The 19,161-nt window shown below is 43.1% G+C and overlaps 1 protein-coding gene across 2 annotated transcripts in view; it reads right to left on the bottom strand.

Moving 5' to 3' along the window:
• Positions 1–13,940: 13,940 nt before the first annotated feature.
• Positions 13,941–19,161, bottom strand: part of GRM1 (glutamate metabotropic receptor 1) — a 318,335-nt gene continuing 313,114 nt past the window's right edge. The window contains exon 8 of one of the 2 annotated variants that reach the window (XM_045843367.1): positions 13,941–17,544. In XM_045843367.1, the coding sequence (XP_045699323.1) occupies positions 16,557–17,544 (988 nt within the window). In that variant the 3' untranslated portion in view covers positions 13,941–16,556. The remainder of the gene's footprint in view (positions 17,545–19,161) is intronic. The other variant, XM_045843368.1, reaches the window with a different exon arrangement.

Raw genomic sequence — 19,161 nt, 5'->3', positions numbered from 1 at the left:
ATCATTTCATCAGTAAGTATTTCAATGAACATTGCTAAAAATATACAGGTTTTTTTACCTGCACATCCGCAATTTTATCTTTCTTAATACAATTAACAATAACTTTTACTTAAGACTTTATGTTTTAGAGCAAAATTGAGATATGTTTAATTTTGTAAGAAACTGCTGAACTGTCCTCCCGAGTGGCTGTACGATTTTTAATCCCTACCAGTAATAAATGACAGTTCCCATTTCTCCACATCTGTACCCGCATTGAGGTTTTTCTCAGTGTTTCACATTTTGGCCATTCTGAGAGATGAGTAGCAATATCTCATTGTTGTTTTAATTTGCATTTCTTGACCTATTACGTGCACTATCTTTCATATGCTTATTTGCCATCTGTGTGTCTTCTTTTGTGAGGTGTCTCTTAAGGTCTGTGGCCTTTATCTGGCCCAATTTTTAAAATTGGTTTGTTTGTTTTCTTATTGTCAAGTTTTATGCATTCTTTGTACATTTTGGATAACCATCCTTTCTCAGATGCTTCTTTTGGAGCTATTTTCTCCCAGTTTATGGCACCTCTTCTAATTTATTCAACACTTGTCTTACACAGAGCAGGAAATTTTGATTTTAACCAAGTCCAGCTTATTAAGTATTCTTTTTCATGCATCATGCCTTTGGTGATATATCAAAAAATCATTGCCAGACTTCAAAATTAGCAAGATATTGTCTTGTTATCTTTTAGAAATTTCATGGTTTAGCACTTTAAATCCAGGTCTATGATCCATTTTGAATTAATTTTTGTGAAAGGCAGAAGCTCTGTATCTAGAATCATTTTTTTTAAAAATATGGATGTCTAGTTGTTCTCACAACACCATTTGTTGAAAAAACTACCTTTCTCTATTATGCTACCTTTGTTCCTTTGTTAAAGATCCGTTGACTATATTTATGCAGGCCTGTTTCTGTTCTTTTCCACTGATCTATTTGTCTATTCTTTTGTCCAAAATAACACAATGTCTTGATTCATAGTAAGTTTTGAAGCTGGATAGTGTCAGTCCTCCCCCAGATTTGTTCTTCTCCTTCAACACTGTGTTTACTATTTGGGGCCTTTTGCTTCTCCATCTAAACTTTAGAATCAGTTTGTCAATTATGACAAAGTAACTTGCTGGGATTTTATTTAGGACTGCAATGAATTTATAGATCATATTGGGAAGAACTGACTTTTCGTCCATATAGTCTTTCTATCCATGAACAAGGAATTTCTCTCCGTTAATTTAGTTCTTTGATTTTTATTCTTCAGAGTTTTGTAGTTTTCCCTCTATAGATCTTGTACATATTTTCTTAGATTTGTACCTAAGTATTCCATTTTTCTGAGATGCTACTGTAAATAATATTGCATTTTTAACTTCAAATTTCATTGTCCATTACTGGCATATAGGAAAGCAATTGACTTATGTATATTAACCTTTTATCCTATAACCTTCCTATAATTATTAGTTCTGTAAGGGTTTTTTGTCTATTTTTTTCAGATTTCTACATAGACTATTGATTATGCCATCTTTAAACAAAATAGTTTTATATCTTTCTTCTCAATCTGTATAACTTTTATTTTTCCTTGCCTTATTGTGCCATTAAGGATTTCCACTGCTGAAAAGGAGTGTTGGGAGGGGACATTCTTGCTTCACACCTGGTCTTCATGGGAAAGCTTTGGTTTTTGCTCTCCGGTATTACATTAGCTGTAAGTGTTTTATAGATTTTTTTGTCCAGTTGAGAAAATTACCCTCTATTCCCATTTTACTGAGAACATTTTTTCTAGTCCTTCTTGTCTGAGTTTGGTAGGTGGTGTCTTTTAAGAAACTGGTCCATTTCACCTAAGTTCTCAAGTTCATGGGCATAAAGTTGTTTCTGGTGTCCTTTTATTATTCTTCTTAGTGTCCATGGAATTTGTCATGACAGCCTCTCTGTCACTTATGATGTTGATTTTCTATTTTCAATTTCATTGTTTTCTGTTCTAATTCTTATTTCTTTTCTTCTGTTTCCTTTGGGTTTTATTTGCTCTTCATTTGCCAGCTCCCTAGTGAGAATTTTAGATCTTTTTTCTTTTTTAATATATGCATGTAATATTATGAATTTCCCCTTAAGGGTTCTTTTTGCTTCATCCCACAAATTTTGATAATTTGTGTAGTTATTTTCATTTAGTTCAAAATATTTTTCATTTCTTTTGAGATTTCCTCTTTGACCTGTTTGTTATTTAGAAGTGTGTTGTTTACCTTCTGTATGTTTTAGAATTTCCCAGTTATATTTCTGTTGTCGATTTCTAGTTTAATTCCATTGTGATCTGACAGCAAGCAATGTATGATTTCTATACTCTAAAAAATTTTTCAAGATGCATCTAACCACTGAGAATGTGGCCCATCCCTGTGAGCTCGAGAAGAATTCCACTTCTCTCTAGTGGAATAACAAGCGGATTCCACTGTTGTTAGATGAGGAGTCTGTAGTGTCAATTACATCCAAGTGATTGATAGTGTTGCTGAGTTCACCTAAGTTCTTAATGATTTTCTGCCGACTGCATCTGTCCACTTCTGATAGAGGATTGTTGCAGTCTCCAACTATGACAGTAGAATTACTTATTTCTCCTTGAAATTCTATCGGGTTGTGCTTTATGCAGTTTGATGATCTGTTGTTAGGTGAGCACATATTAAGATTGTTTTATCTTCTTGAATAATTGACCCTTTTAATACTGGAGAAAGGGAAAAGGAAAGAGAGAGGGCTATAGAAACAGTTAAATAGAAATAGAGGTAAGGGAGAGAAGGGGAGGAGAGAGGAGAGGGGGTGGCGGAGAGACACTAGTCTAGAATTAAGACCTTGGGGATTTGGAAGTTATTGGTAATCCCCCAGATCTAAACCACAGTATTTCAACTTTAGCTGCATTCTGGAATCACCATGGCATGTTACAAATAGTGATGCCTGGGTCCCATCCCCAGAAATTCTGACTTATTCGGTCTGGAGTAAATTTTGTTAAAACTCTTCAGTTGATTCTAATATGCAGCAAAGATGAGAACCAATGAATTGAAGCAGCGTCTCTCTAACTTAAATGTGCATAGAGTTCACCTTAAAAAATGCAGGTACGGAGTGGAGCCTTTGATTCTGAATCCCCAAGGAGCTTCCAGCTCCAATCATGCTCCTGACAAAGCTTTCTTTAAGCAACTGACTAACATTGCTAATCACTGGCTTGGAGTGCGGGGTCCTGGGAGGAAATGGGTGGCACTGATGATAGGGTCCAAATGTCGCATTTCCTGGGCAGTGTATCCTGGCTGCCGGAGGCATTCCTCTTTTCTGTCTGAACTGCTCCAGCTTCTCCCTCTCGCTCTCTAAGAACAGTGACCGCAGTCTGCCTTTGAGATGGGTATTTGGGGCTTTATTCAGTCTCTTGAGAGCCTGTAACTTCTGAGGGCAGCATAGTATTTTTAAAAAGTCACAAAAGGTCTTTCCCTAGGCTAAGGGTCCCCAAGAGAGCTCATTGAAAATAAAGGTTTGCATTTTGATTTAACCACTTTAGTTAGCATTTTACACATATAGTAAGGAAGTATCTTTAATTTCATTTAACTGGGGCTTTTCAAAATTATTTGAATATAAAATACTTTTGATATTTTGTTTTTATACAGAAAATTAAAAAAAAATATTGTTGTTCAAGTACAGTTGCCTGTATTTACCCCCCACCACTTCTCCCTACCCCAACCATCCCCACCTCCCTCTCCTACTTCCACCCCCTGTTGGCTTTGTCCATGTGTCCTCTATAACTGTTCCTGAAAACTCTTCCTCCTCGCTCTCCATTATCCCCTCCCACCTCCCCTCTGGTTACTGTCAGATTGTTCTTAATTTCAATGTCTCTGGTTCTATTTTGCATGCTTGTTTGTTTTGTTGATTAGGTTCCACTTACAGGTGAGATCGTGTGGTATTTGTCTTTCACCACCTGGCTTATTTCACTTAGCATAATGTTCTCCAGTTCCATCCATGATGTTGCAAAGGGAGGAGCTCTTTCTTTCTTTCTGCTGCATAGAATTCCATTGTGTAAATGTACCACAGTTTTTTGATCCATTCATTTACTGATGGGCACTTAGCTTGCTTCCAGAAATTTTTTAGGGGGGGGAAATCCTAGTGTAGAAAAGAAAAGGGGCTTATGGAGTAAGATCTGGTTACACATACATGAAAAAATAATACCAAAATTCATAAGGTTATTGTGAAGGATTAAGTCAGACGAGGTAATAAATAATAAATAGAATATGTATGAATAAATTAAGTGACACCATTTGTGTAATGTGTCTATTACACATCTGTGGGCTCCTCTCTTTTTCATCTCTGTCTTATCAGAAGCACCTAGAACAAGCATCATGTTATACACAGACGCACACATCAAAATTTCCATGAGCCATGACCCTAGCTGTATTTCTTTTCTCAAAATAGTTTTTAAAAATTCCACAGTTCATAGGTGGGTATCAGAATTAAATGCCACCTGAGTTGACAACTTCCTTTGCACGTCCTCTATTACTAATGGTTATAGAAGAAACTATGGAAGACACCCTCCCTTTGAAATTCAGCATTTGATATTCATGTATTGACCAGGTATTTAACTGGGCATTTAGTGTGTGCAAAGCTCTCTGGCAGATAAATGCATCAGTCTGTCATGGTCTAAGCATGGGCTCACTGGGTGCCTCTTGCTGCATAGCTCTCTCCTGTGCAGGCAGCCAGGTGGGCCGGTGATGCCTCGGACACTGGCGGTGGTGGGCACACCTGCTGTGCAGGGGAAGGCTCAGAACTGCACTGGGTCCTGCCACTCCCACCGTTGCGTTCCTGCACATTTTGTCTACACGTCTAGTTTTTGAATTTCTGTGGACTCTTAGAAAAGAGCACAATTCCTATCTCTCTGTCCATTCTTTATAACTTGCTCCTTAGTGTATACAGTGGGGATTTTTCTTACATACACGAGAACCACAGGGAGTCTGATGGGAATCAGATTAAGAGAAAAGTACATCCATGTCTATGTGGAAAAAATATATAAGGAAGAAAACCAGCGATGTCATTGTTGATAGCACATAGAATTCATCTTCCAGCACTGCCTCTTGCACCCCCACTGCCTGGTTGGTATTCAGTCTAAATCCAGCTCTTACTGAAGGACACTGGTTCCAGTGGGAAGATGATGAGGAATGAAGACCAGAAAGAAAGTTCTCCATTTTCTTCTGAGTTATCGTTGAATGTAGCTTTTCTGCCTCCATTCGGCAGATTCTCTGGGGGACTCTTAGATTGCTTGCTATACAAAACATGAGCCAGGATTATAGGTAGGAAGGAACAGGGCATTTTTAAAACATAGACTTCTGCAACTCTTGAGAATTCCTTTTTCTTCTTCTTGTTCAAATCCAGTGTCTCTACTAACACTTTTAAGACAATGATTCTCACCTGACACCACATAAGACAAACACCGGGAGACCAGGCCCGTGTTCGTTTAATTTATTTGTAAGTTTTCTGGCGTTCTCTAAAACACAGCCCAGGTTGAGAACTGCTGCGTGAGAGGGACCCTGCTGTATTTTTCACATGCATTATTGTTAAGTGATTTATCAAAAACCTGGGGGCTTGAAAGACTCCTAGGATACAAGTTGTCTCTTTCTGACAGGGAGAATTTACTTCTACAGGAAGGGCATTGTTGAAATCATCAGGCTCCGAGGTGCCCGTCCTGACCCATGATCCTCAGCAGCAAACTACTAAATGTGTCAAACAGTGTGCTATTCTTTTGTATCCAGAAAGAAATGAACCCCAACCCTGCCTTTGGCCTGGTGACTCAACAAAGTAACTCTTGGCATTCTATTTAAAAATCTCTGGACGAACCTCCCACAACTCTCTGAGCAGTTGTAGAATCAAATGGGGCTGTGGTGTTTGCACAAACACCCTTTGTAACTTCGTTTTTTAATACAAAGGGCAATGGATTTTGCTAAGGAATTAAATTCACTGACATCTCAGGCATCATCTCACTGACATTTCCAGTATCTTGCATGAGCCCGTGGTTTCTAAAATATGGAAAAGATTTTCCTATTCTTCCTCTAACTTTGGCAGTGGAGGTGAAGTTTATTTTTAATATTCAGCAGTGTTTTAGGACTCTTTCTAGACTGCAGCTTAAGGAGAAGCAGCTTGGAAATATTTTCTTTTCTTTGTTTGTTTTAAATATACAGAGATGGTATTTCCAAAGCTTTCGTTAAACATTTTGGAGATAAAAATTAAAACCTCTCATGTTTGTGTTTTTTGTAAAGACGAGGAATATAGTTACGGTTTGAAGTGAAACGGCTTTCCACATTCTACATAATGCTCTGCAGTCTCATAATTTCAATGTATACAAGAGCCAGAAAAAAATTAAAGCTTGTCCTTTTGTACGTGCCTGTGCCAACAGAAATGGTAAACAGCAAAATGATAATCAAGGAAAACTAAATCTTTCATGCGTGGCTGTTTTCCCTTTAGCTTAGCTTTTATTTTTAGGCAAATTTAGAGTGGTTGAATAGTAAAGGGAAAGTGGATAATACTTGCAGTCTCTTGGGGTTTCAGACCCCAGATATAAAGGTTTAAACTGGAGGCTGGGGGTGGAAAGGAGCCGTGTGAATCGACAGTCTTTCTGAAAGTAGAGTAGATGGAAACAAAACGGCATTCGACCAGCAGACCAGGATTTCACGACCTGTTAGAATGCGTAGGGATTGCCTGAGAATCAGTGCAGCAGGGATTTTCAAAAGAGTGACTGTAAATAACGCCTTAAATGATGTCTTCCTGGTATCTTGGCAACCTCACGTCAGCCCACAGGAGCACTGGGCATGGAGAATGTCGGTCAGTGGTCAGAGCCCTCTTAACCCCCATCTCTCTGGGCCTCGAGACCTGATTCGAGAAGGCTCTTTTTTTTGCCTGGGACGCTGCACCCACGCTCTCCATGAAAGGGTGTGCTTTCACAGAGGAATAAAATGTATCTAGTCAAGTCATGAATGCTACCTATTTCTCCAGGAGAAATAGAGTGTATTCTGTCAAGTGAGGTATCACCAGCCTGAAGAAGCACCAGTGCTCGTACCTCCTAGAAAGGGATTTCCTTCCAGCCCTGGGGTTCCACAGTAATCCCACGGTCGGATGAATTCCCATTCCCCAATCTCATCATGTTTAACTGGTTATTTAACAAGGTAGGCACTAGGAAGTGCACTTGCATTTGATGAAACATTATGAGAAACTTAGGAACGTGAATGGTTTCCATTGAAAAGTGCCCCTCCCATGCATGACCACTACCTACGGTAACTTCAATATCTCATTATGGAAGAGTGAAGGTTGTTTTAAGGCATGTCCAGTGGCTTGGGGTGGCAGAACCTTCCCCGAAGAGCCGGTGGCACTCTTCGTCATCAGAGTAGGTTTTGATAAAAGGATCAGCCACAGAAATCTGTGCAATGATTCCTGCCATGAGCTAGGCTACATGGCTGCATAGAAGCAGATCATGCACAGTAGTAAAAACTTGAAAAAGGAGAACCAACAGACTCTGCACTCGCAATTACTCTGTTTCCTGGGAGCAGTCCAGGAGGTAAAGCAGGCTTAGAGGTTAGCACGATTTGGTGTTCACTCGGGTAAGCTCTGGGTTGTGGCCATCCTGTTCGTTTTGTCATCATCACTCAGGAGCTGTGGCCCCTGCTACATCTAAGCTCCACTTTTCTTATCTGTAGATTGAGGGTAATAACTTTGGCAGAGGCAATGAAACATGTTCACCATCATCTTCCTCAGGCATTAGGATGATGACATTCCCCAGCCTCCACCGCAGTTAGATTTCAGGGCACGCAGCACTAGGTCTAGGGCCCAGGAGTGTGGGGAGAAGGAAGACAACGCTTTCCGTCTGGCTCTCACTAGCATTGGGCACGAACCTCCAGTCACACACTTCGCTGACTGCAGTGGCTCAGAGGCCCCACGTTCCACCTAGGGCTGCCCCCAGGAGGAGGGATGGTGTGGCAACCTGTCCGTGATTTTATGGACCACGGAATAAATGTTATTTTAGTAAAGCTCTGAAGCTGTAGTTCAGGCTCTCACCCTCCCCTTATCCTTTCCTTCCTCGTTCCTCCCTTCCTTGCCCTCCTTGTCCTTTTTCTTTCCTCCTCCCCCACTTTATTCTTTCTCCCTTCCTCCTTTCCTTCTTCTCTCCTTCCTTCCCTCTGTCCCTGCCTCCCATTTTTCCTCCCCTTCCTTCCTTCCTTCCTTCCTTCCTTCCTTCCTTCCTTCCTTCCTGATATATAGCACATAGTATATTGTGATCAGCACACACTTTACACAGTATATAGATTAAACTAATTCAAGAATATAATACTAGGGACACAGAGACACATAAATCTTTTAACATATTTATTATCATTTCATATGTTCCAAACTCATTATTTTAGACTCAAAAAATGCTGAGGCTTCGAGTCCATTGATTTATCTTCAACTAAATAGCTAATTTGGGGTATGGCTAAAATTTTCCATCTGGGCCTCTTTCAAATATATTAGGATTGCCTCCTAAACTAGATGTACTTCTCAGTGAAACATTTAGGTACATCGAATCTGTTGAGTTTAGTCTTAAAAATGAGAGCTGAATTTATTTAAAGAATGTAGCTAATATGTTGAAACTTTAGAGATAACCAAACAATGTTGATCTCAATTTTATAATTGGTGACACTAATTAGGAATTTAGATGACTATCTCTACATCCACTCGTGAATTTTTTACATTTTTGAGGTGAGGTTTTGTTCCTTTTCTAACATTTTTTTAACTCTGAAATTTTTTAGTAAGTATTCTGGAAGTAATATTGACCTCCTTTATATGAAAGTGATTCTTTGAGAAATTCCCAGTAAACAGGTTACTTTGAATAGCATGCTATTTATTAAATTGTAGCACCATAGAACACAATAATTACCATAAATATTTTTTACTCCAAGTATTTTTCTAAGACCTTTATAAATTACTACAAGTAACCAGTGATGTGTGAGTTATAATTTTTTCTCTTTGTAGCTTTCCACTGTGAGTCGGTATCTGGCAGTGGCTGTGCTTGTGGAACTAGGCAAACTTCCCCAACTCCCAGGAATCCAGAGCCCTTTGGGACATAAGTCATACCCACCCCCCAGCAAGTGGCAGTACGGAATTTTCATTATTTTGCTATTCACACTAAGTGTGCTTAGGTATCAAGAGCTTGCAGAATGGTTTCAGTGCAGCATCGTCAGCATGGTATTCAGCGTAATTTTCAGCACAGTAGGTGGTTCAGAGGAGGGTGGGCTTTGGGCCTCGGGGAGTGTGCTGACTGCTCTGTGTCCCCCCAGCTTTCAGATTGTAGGCAAGCTATTTCGTTCATTTTAACCTCAGTTCTCTCATTCATAAAATGACAATAAGTCTTTGCTCAAAGGATGTTACTACAAAGTTAACTGTGATGTACAATGTACATTGTTCTCCAGTAGATAAACAATCATCATCATCAAATAACTGATAACGTAATCTTAGAAGCCAGCTGAAAGAAATATATGTAAGAAACCTTTGGTATGAGATAATTCCTCATACTATCTAGGAGTCAAAAATTATAAACAACGTAAGTGTCTAACAATATAGGGATAGTTAAGTAAATTACAAAATGCCCACAAAATAATGTTTATGGAGTACTTTTGCTAATGCCAGTAACAAATGCTTTTAACGTTTTTAGCTTGTGAATACTAAGAAGCTCGCTTTGATGCTCTACCATAAGCCCTGACACGCCACATGGCAAAAACCATGGCATTGCCCAACTCTGCCGAGTCTTTGAAGAGAGAGCATGGCTTTTGTACAATTTGCACACAGCCTGCACGTCCAACTTCCTTTCTTTCAACTTCTGTTTGGGCTGATGCCTGCGGTTACTTTATTTGTCCCTGTGGACGAGACCTGTTCTCTCCACAGCCACCTGTCCACATGTCTCCCTGCCTTGGACTGCCCACATGGTGACATTGACCCACCCTTGACCTCTCACATCCTTTGTGGCTCTTTCTCCTGCTGTTGCTAAGAGCGCAGTACCACCTGCTCCTCGCCTCTGTTTTGATGTCACCTGCATCTTTTTACTCCCCTGCTATAGGCCAGCCTTCTGCTCAGCTGTCCCAGAGCAGGAGTTCTGACCCTCGTGATCTACAGGGCTTATCTTTTCTGCTGGCTTACAAGGATATCCCCACCCTTTCTTACTGCTTATTTTAAATTTTGTATGTGGGGGTGGGGGAGTGGGAGCTGGGACACTAAATGCACCTTTGCTTTGCCTCCTCCAGCTCTGTGTTTTCATATCCTTATCTGTGCTGTATCTGCATCTGTGTACATGTATGTTATTATCTATCTATCAGCAGCATGTAACATCTATAGCAGATTGTATTGGTGCCCAGTTCCCTCCTGACACTTCCCCCACACCGCCCAGCTCTTAGGTTTCCGGCTGCCAGCATCTGCAGCTCTTCGCCTGAAGGCTTTCTTTGGAGACAGGAGCCTGCACGTGGGAAACACTGAAAATAACTGGAATTAACATGCACGTCTCTCCCCAGCAGCCCTCCACCATGGCAGTTATTGGTGACCAAATGCTTCCAACGCCCTTGCCGTTTGGGGCGTGGGGGCAATTGTGAGCATGTTCCCCACTGTCTCTAGCAGAACTGAGTTCCCCCAGGGAGACTTGTGTATTGGCTGCGTATCACTTGCTGCCTCTTTCCCCACTGTCCTGTTGGTGCTCCACGATCATTTCCCAATACACGAGTTGCACTCAAACCCTCCTCTCAGAGTCTGTCTCTGGAGAAACCCAACCTCATAAAATAGTCTCATTCACATCCACTTCCTCCCGTTTATGTGAAAATGACTTAAGGGTTGGAGCTGACCCTGAGCTAAGTGTGTGCTCAAAATGTAGCAAGGCTGCTAATAAAATTGACATAATCTTAGGCAGCCATACCAGAATCATGGTTCATGAGAATCAAAGTACTTGTGCGGTATCATGTCTAGTTCTGGATGCACTATTGTTAAAGGAAATTCAAAAACCGGATATGACCATGGTGTGATTAGGGGTGTGGGGTCCCAACAACCAAGATGACAGTTAAAGGAAGTGAAGCTGTCTGTTGGGGAGGATGAACCAGTAGTGGCATAATCACCGCATCCAATGGGCTGAAGGGAAGTCATGCACACGGTGGACTCAGTTTGCTCAATGTTTTTCCAGAGGGCAGAACTCTGGACACCAGTTAGTAAAAGGCAAATTTTGATTCTGGAAAATGAAGGATTTTGTAGCTATTAGAGTTCCTTTTCAAATGCAAAATCCTGGCCTCTGGATATTCTTAAGCAAAACTCACCTCAATCCATCCTACCCCTGAAAATAAACCAGGTCACTCATGTAAACCTCTGTAGTTGTCACCAGAAACTCATTTGGATCGCCGACACATTGAGTCTGGAATTCCATCAGACTACTGCCCTGCTATGGCCTTTCTGGTCTGGCCCCTCGGTGTCCGGGCCCTCGGATGCCTCTGTCCTGGATTTGTGTCTTATTAGTTCCATCCTCTCCCCAGCCCGGTGAATTATTAATGATGTCATTTCCGACTCGCTCTCCCAGTGTTCAGGACAGCCTGCTCTTTGTCATTGCAGAACTGCAGTTGATGGACATTGTGACTCCCAGCCTTGCTGCCCTCCCCACTAAGGGGCAGCTTCTCACCCGACCCCTGTCTGACACAGGAAGAGAAACAGGAGCAATGGGAATAGAATCTCTAATGGGGTGAGAACATATTTTAAGTGACTTCTAAATATACTCCCAGCTCTATGATTCTATGACTATTTTCCTTTTCAGCCTTTGTTATTCTTTTCTGTTTCATTTCTCTTGCTTATTAATTTATAAATATTGCTTCTTAAGCTACCCTGAGAAAATTAAGCTGTTTGTTTGTTTAGTGGTGTTATTACTTCAATGTCCTAATGAGGCTCCATGTCTTCTCAAGTCTTGGTGACTGGGTTTGCCTTTCACTTTGCCTAAAGTGTGTACTTCTGTACAGAAGGAACGCCCCAGCCTATGCTTTCCCCAAGGGTGACTCACTTGTCTTCATCTTAATTAGAGCTCGTCTTTAGCACTTGCCTCACCTGGAGTTCACCTGCAGAGGGCGCCGTTTCCTTCACCCACTCCTGCCTTTCCAAACCTCTGGCTGGGCTCCATGGGCACTGAATATCGCCACCCTCTTCTGCAGGCACTCAGACATGCTGCGCAGTGGGGCAGCTCTCTCTGATGTCGGAAGGAAAGCTTGCTTTCCATGAAGGAAACCTGTGTTCCTCTAGTTGGCAGAGATGGGACTAGTGGACATTTAGAGCCCTGGACCCTCTAAATATCTTGAAATAAATCTTCAGAGAATTGATTGGAGACAACTAGATGGGGTTACACACTCATTTCCTTTCTCAGCAAACATTTACTGAGTAACTGTTCTGTCTTGAAGGTTCAGAAATTAGAAAGAAAACTGGGTGCCAAGCTAACAGGAGCTTACAGTCTCTGGAGAGAACGAGCCACGAAGTGCAGTGACGTCAGGGATGAGGATAAATGCTGTGAGAACACAGAAGGGGGCGCAGTCATCACGATACTAACTCCCGTGTGCCATCCTGGGCTCTGAAGAGGAAGATCAGTTCGCAGGTTCTGCACTGGCCTGGGCAGGGGAAGAATCCCTGCCGGCCGCGCACTGGCCGCAAGACTCTGGGCAAGTTGGGTCAGTTCTCCAAAGCAGCCACGTGGCAGTCCTACTGGGGAGATTAAATGAGGATGAATGCAAAGTGCTTAGCAAAGTGTCTGGCACAGAGTAGGCAATAAAATCTCGTTTCCCCTCTCTTTGGTTTCCTCTCAAAGTGTTCTCTGCAAAAATTACTATTTGTGGTATCTGGATCCTAAACTCAGCCTCTCCAAATATCTCCCTTACGATGGAAACTTCTGGGCCCTCTGAGGGGAGGCCTTTGTGACCTAGCATGATAAACAGTGTCCCTTTGACCTACACACCTGAAACACTTTCATTTCCACTTTCTACTTCTCCTCCTCTTTCATCCTCTCCATCTTCTCCTTCTTCTTGTTTCTTATTTGCTCTCATATGACCTTTCCTCCTGAAACACCAAGCTCCCGTTCTGTGATCTTCCATGCTGTTTTCCGGGCGCCATTCTGAAGAAATGCCTGTTGGCTCAGCCCCTGATCTTGGTCATTCTTTCTGTAAAGAGCTCGCTCCATCCAAACACATCATGATCTCAGGAATTTGGCCCATGTGGCACCATGTGCTCCCTTTGAATGACACTCGGTTGGTGTCTTACTGTGTGGGCATTTTATGGCCAAAGACATGAGTAACAGAGGCTCCCTTGTTTTGAGGACCAGAGATGTCTCCATTAAAATGTAGAGGAACGGAACTTGAGGTTAGCAAGAGGACACCAGAGTATGACACCAGCCCCCCTAGAGTGTGAGGCAGGGAGAAAGAAGCCTCGCAGGGCACAAATGAAACAAAGATGGGGGCTTCTAGATGCTTCTGACTCTAGAGTTCTGCTGAAGACCCGGGAGTTTGTCATGCCTCGCCCATTCTGTCAGAAAGCCCAAAGAAATGTCTGTCGTGGTGTTGGAAATTTAGATTTTGGATTTCCTTTTTAATTATTAGAACTTGAGTTACCACCTTACTCATAATCAAACTGCACTGGACGTTGTCACCTACCCTGTCTGTAGATTTTGTGTGATTCTTTCCACCTCTCTCCCAGAAGACAGGTTCTGAGCAAAATCAAACCACGGGATTCTTTCTTGCACCAGTCTGTTACTGTAACCATTACAGACCACAGAGGAGGAACATACACATTTAATAAATAGAAAATCTTTATTGTACAGCATTGTCAGGGTTATTTGACAAGAGGCAGTAACAAGCCAAACAAAAACACGTTTACAAGAAGCTGAACAACTTGTACAAGCACAGACATTAAGGGAAAGAGATTCTGCCCTTTTGGCGTCAGGTCTGTATGTGTCCATTTCCAATTTTGAACACTTATGACTGAAAACCTAATATTCTATTGTATTCAGGAAAACTCTTAATCACGAGTCAGAGCAGTAATCTGATCGCTGTTGAATGTGTTCACCAAATGTCTTGCAAACCTCAGCACAAAGTGACAATTTATATTATTTGAATAGTAGAAGCAGTACTTGGAAAAACTGAATGTGCAAGTCCTGCGATACTAAGGAAGTATGTTAGTGGCATTAAGATAAAAGGCCACGTGTCACTAATATTAGAGAGTACGCTTTCCCTTGCTAGTGGGCCAGTCAGCAGACCACCTAGGAAGCACAGGAGCCCTCATTTCCTCATTCTGCTCCATTACAGTGAAAATCTGGAACTGATTTTCTCTGTTTCAGTCATGAAGTCCTTCTACCAAAGGTGTTATGAAATAATTTTTTGGAAGAAAGGCAGTCCATTCTCGAAGTGGAACTGACTAAACTTGGCAGTAGAATATGGGGAAGACGGGAGAAGCGTGAGCCTCGATCACCACAGTGGATGTTAAACTCTGAACAAGCGATGCAGTGTGTATTTAACAATTCTCACAGGAGTCTGGGCTGAGAAATCAGCAGCTTCGACATGGAGAAAGCATATTAAAATATGACCGCACATAAGGCATAAACAGAGGTATTTAAGGGGGAAAGACTCATTCTACAAATAATAGAAATCAAAACAGCAAGATAAAGCTCTTTATTTGGGGCAAAAAGGGGAAGGCAAAAATGAAACAATTGGATTGTACATGCATGGATATTACACGCAGCAAATAACAAAAATGTAAAGAAAAGTTATGACAATAGGAATATAAGAATAAGAATACATTGAAATGAAAATTAAAACAAAGCAAGAAGTGATGAATAAATAATTAAAAAATTATGAGCAGTCTCAGAAGTTATTATATGCTTTAAGCACATAAAGCTCAAGTAGCTGTGGAAAATCTTTTTTAAAAAACTCTAAAATATCCCGAAATAATCTAAATACTGTCATTTCAATCATAAGTTTTAATAATGACGTGGGCAAGTTTATAAAACATACCTTTTTATTGTTACCCACAGTTCTTGTAAACTTTCAATAATAACAAATTTTCAAACCACTTCATTAATGACATATTTCCACATCATAAAATATCTGAAAAATAAGTTTCCTCTTAGAAGAGGGAGGACTGTGTGAGTAGCATATGAAAAACGTTGGCCCACAGCACTCCGGCCATCAAAGAGTTCCTGCAGATACGGGCGACGATGGTCTATAAAACATCGTTGGAACAGAAAAATATCTACGTTGTATCCGAAAGACTCTCTTCTAGTTGCAGGTAGGTAGGCATTACATTGCACAAATTTTATTATCACGTGTTATACGAGGACACAAGAACACATTCACTTTATAGTTACAGGGACTTCTGTGACAATGTGGAAGGATTCTTTGTCACTAAACACTTAATTCGCCAGTATTAGTTTTTAGGAGTACACCATTAAATTCAAAGATAGGTTTGTTTCTTTAGTACATAAGGAGAAACATTGGCACCAAATACACATACTGCATCTTAGAAGTTCAACTGAATAAGTATTATTTGCTACAGTAAATGGAAGGTAACGATTTCGCCACATGGTTTGTTTTCTGTAACTGAAGGGCAACGGAGAGCCCCTTGGCACAAACACAAGTTAATCCACAAAAGATCTTCAGCCACGTTGAAACGATCTCTTGTTCTGGCCTTTCCCTCAAGTCATCAATAAGCGAGTACCAAATGTGGGAAGGTGATCGTGTTGATTTTGTCCAAAGCCCCATGCTGATGTACTTACTGTCTTGCTTCTCATTGCATCCTTTTCCAGCGCTCAGAATGTAGCACTTCCTGGTGATAATTCTGAGCATGTTTCTGTTTTACTAAATAGAGGGAAATCACAGAGCAGCAGGGCGGCCGTGCACCCTTCTCAAAGTGCGACAGCAGGGTGGCGGGGTGCCAGGTGCAGTGGGTGACCAGAGACGCCCCTTTCTGGGCCAGTTCCGGAGTCTCCAGAAGACCAGGAGTCTGTGGTCCCATCGTGGGTTGTCTGGGAGCTTCCCTGCCTGCCCCTCCTTCGCCCACCTGCTCTGCCTGGCTCCACCAGGCTCCCCGGGAGTACCAGAAATGCCACCAGGTGGACTCATGACTACACTGGACCGCCCTCAGGTGCTGCCCTCTTCCAAACGGGCCAAGTGCATGTGGGCATGCATGTCTATGCACAACTGTGCAAACCAGGGAGACGGTTTTGGTCGATTTTATTTGATCGATTTACTTTTGTGATAAAAGTTACATACTACATGGGATTGTGCTTTGTCAGAATTCCCTTTCTTCCCAGAAAAGGCTTTGACTAATTCAAGAATCCGAATCCTCGACTGGATGACTTTTGGACAGTACGCTCGCTCGGGTCTCCCTTGTGGCGGCGGCAGCCGTCCCTCTCCGCTCCAGACGGCGCCCCCACTCGCAGGCTCCCCCCAGCTTTCCGCACCTCCCTGCAGGCGCCGGCGCTCGCCCACCTCTTCTGCCTTTCCATGTGGACACCTCCTCCCCTACAGGGTGGAGGAGCTTTGCTTGTAGTCCCTCAGAATGACCGAGGCGTAGGTCACGTTGGGAGGGGTGCACAGCACCGACTCGGACACGGGGGAGCTGGGCACCGAGCTGCCCGAGGCCACGGAGTCGCGGAAAGGCGAGGGAGGCGTCAGGGCGGGCGAGTCCTCCGGGGTGGGTTTGCTGGCGGCCGCCGCCGCCGCCGCCGCCGCCGGGGGGTCCTCCTCCTCCTCCTCCAGCTCGTCTTCCTCCGTGTTCCCCTCCCGCTCGTACAGGTACTCCTGCAGGAGCTTGAACCTCTCGCTGTCGTCCTCGTCGTCGTCCTCGTCCTCCCCCGCGGGGGAGGCGGGCTCCTCCCCGAAGGAGCTCAGCTGCAGCGGGAGCATTTGCAAGTGCTGCGGGGGCGCTGGGGGCGGGTACAGGGGCCGCATCCCGTTCCCCGGGCCCCCGGGGAGGGCGAGCACAGCGTTGAAATCCGGGATCCCGGTGCCGAAATTGTTGACCACTCCCTGGAGCTGGTCCAGGAAGGATTTCTGCGGCTGCTGTTGTTGTGGCTGCGGCTGCGGCTGCGGCTGCTGCTGTGGCTGTTGCGGCTGCGGCTGCTGGAGGGAAGGGGGCAAGCCCTTGGGGATGGCCGGGTCGGCCAGAAACAGGGGGGTCTCCTCTGCTGTCAGGTGGGGCAGCAGAGGCGGGGTGCTGGCCGTCGGCACGTGTCGGTGCACCAGCATAGAAGGACTGTCGGGAGGGCTGAAGCCAACAGGCCGAGCGTCCTCCTCCTCCACGTTGTAAAGGGTCTTGGTGCTGGTATCCGAAAAGGTCAGGCTCTTGCCAGAGCCTTGGTGGCTTTTAGTGAGGGGCTTGATGACGGCCGTTTGGTTGCAGGCCGTCTCATTGGTCTTCACGTGCACAGAGAGGCGGTGCCACATGTGCTGTCCCTTGGGCACCTGTCTTCCACCTGGTTCAGACCATGACACAGACTTGCCATTAGAACTATGAATAAAATAGAGATGGATTTATTTGCAGATATACATGCACACGGGAGAGAATACATATACATAATCATTCTTGCAAGCTCAGCTCAATGCAATGTGACTAGCTCCCCCACTGGCTTCCACACCCCCAAACTCCCCCTATGACAGGTCAAATGTTAAAAGTTGCAACAGCCACCGCTTGCTTCTGAAACCGCAGTTAGTGGTGCCATCTGCCCCAAGACCAGGCAGGAAACTTTGACCCTGAGAAAAATTACAGGGAAGAAATGCCAGCCTGTTGTAGAAGCAGCTTTTTTGTTTTTTCCTTTTAGGTGTGAGTTTGCACACATCAGTTGTTACACAATCTCTCACACACACAAACATACACATATGCACTGTAAGGCAATGATAGAATTATGGCTCAGACTTCGAAAGATTCCGAAAGTGATGGAAGAAACAAATGAATAAGAGCTTAGTTACACACGAATACCAGAACACAGTGACCACAGATCTTGCCTCCCTTCCTTCTCAGTCCCTGGAACAAATTAAAGCCCACAGGTAAAGCTACTCTCGTGGTCCTGTGGGCTGTAAAATACATCCTCTCAGTTGCCCACGCTGACACGCAGGCCTTCCCTGTTACCAGTGCGGCACGCTCACACACAGGGCACCTGCACAGGAGAGAGAAGAGCAGATGACAGAAAACCCCAGACTCCATTCAAGTGTTTCGTAGCTTTTGATTTTCTTTTCATTTCCAAGCATTGCTCCTGACACATGTAGTGGATCACCACCCACATAGGGCCCAGATTCACTGCGGCTGGAGTGAGATGTTCACACTGGGAACTTTCAAGCAGGTGTGTCAGAAGAGAGATAGAACTGAGATGCCCAGGAAAATACAGATGCCTGAATCCTGCTTGAGTCCTCTGGCATAGTTTGGTACAGATGAGACAAAAATTAAGATTCAGACAAAGCAGAACTGACTGAGACGAAGACCCCTCCCTGGCCCTTTTCTCACTGAAACTTGCTGAGGGAAAATCCTGGGGCAACAGCAGCCCCCAGCCTTATAGACTCCCCTCTTCTCGGGACCCTCATAAAGTCAACGGAAGGGAAGAAGGAGAACCAGGGAGCTTTACTGTGTGCGCCCCCTACGAGTTCTGTTCTGCATGCTGCAATAGCTCTGGGTTTACTGTTGGATGCTTTGCTTATTGCCTGCATGACTGTTTAGCAGATGGCGGTAGCTTACCATAGCGCACTATTAATACCAACAGTGTTAATACTTAAATCGGGAAATATTTTCTCTTCTGTTCTTTTAGGAGTACTTTATCTATATTCATGGTAACAAGAAAGTAGCACAAGAATAATACATTTGAGAAATTAAAAAGAATAGGTAAAATGAATATTTTAGGTGGATGTGTCAAAGATAGATTATTCCATCTTACAGTCTTTTGTTTGAAAAAAAGTAGGAAATGATCAATAGTTACTATAATGGCTTATTTAATTATTTTGAAAATAGAGGAATGAGTATTTAAAAAATTAAATGTGAACATCACATTGATGATGAAGGTAGCATTTCTCCGTTTTATATTTTATTATTTAAAAAGTGAAGTGAGCCACATAAGTACACATTCTTATAAAAATTCTG

Source organism: Phyllostomus hastatus, unplaced genomic scaffold, assembly GCF_019186645.2.
Source record: "Phyllostomus hastatus isolate PE091 unplaced genomic scaffold, TTU_PhHast_1.1 phas_contig_40, whole genome shotgun sequence".
NCBI classification, from domain to species: Eukaryota; Metazoa; Chordata; class Mammalia; order Chiroptera; family Phyllostomidae; genus Phyllostomus; species Phyllostomus hastatus.
This window is presented reverse-complemented; position numbering and strand designations above follow the sequence as displayed.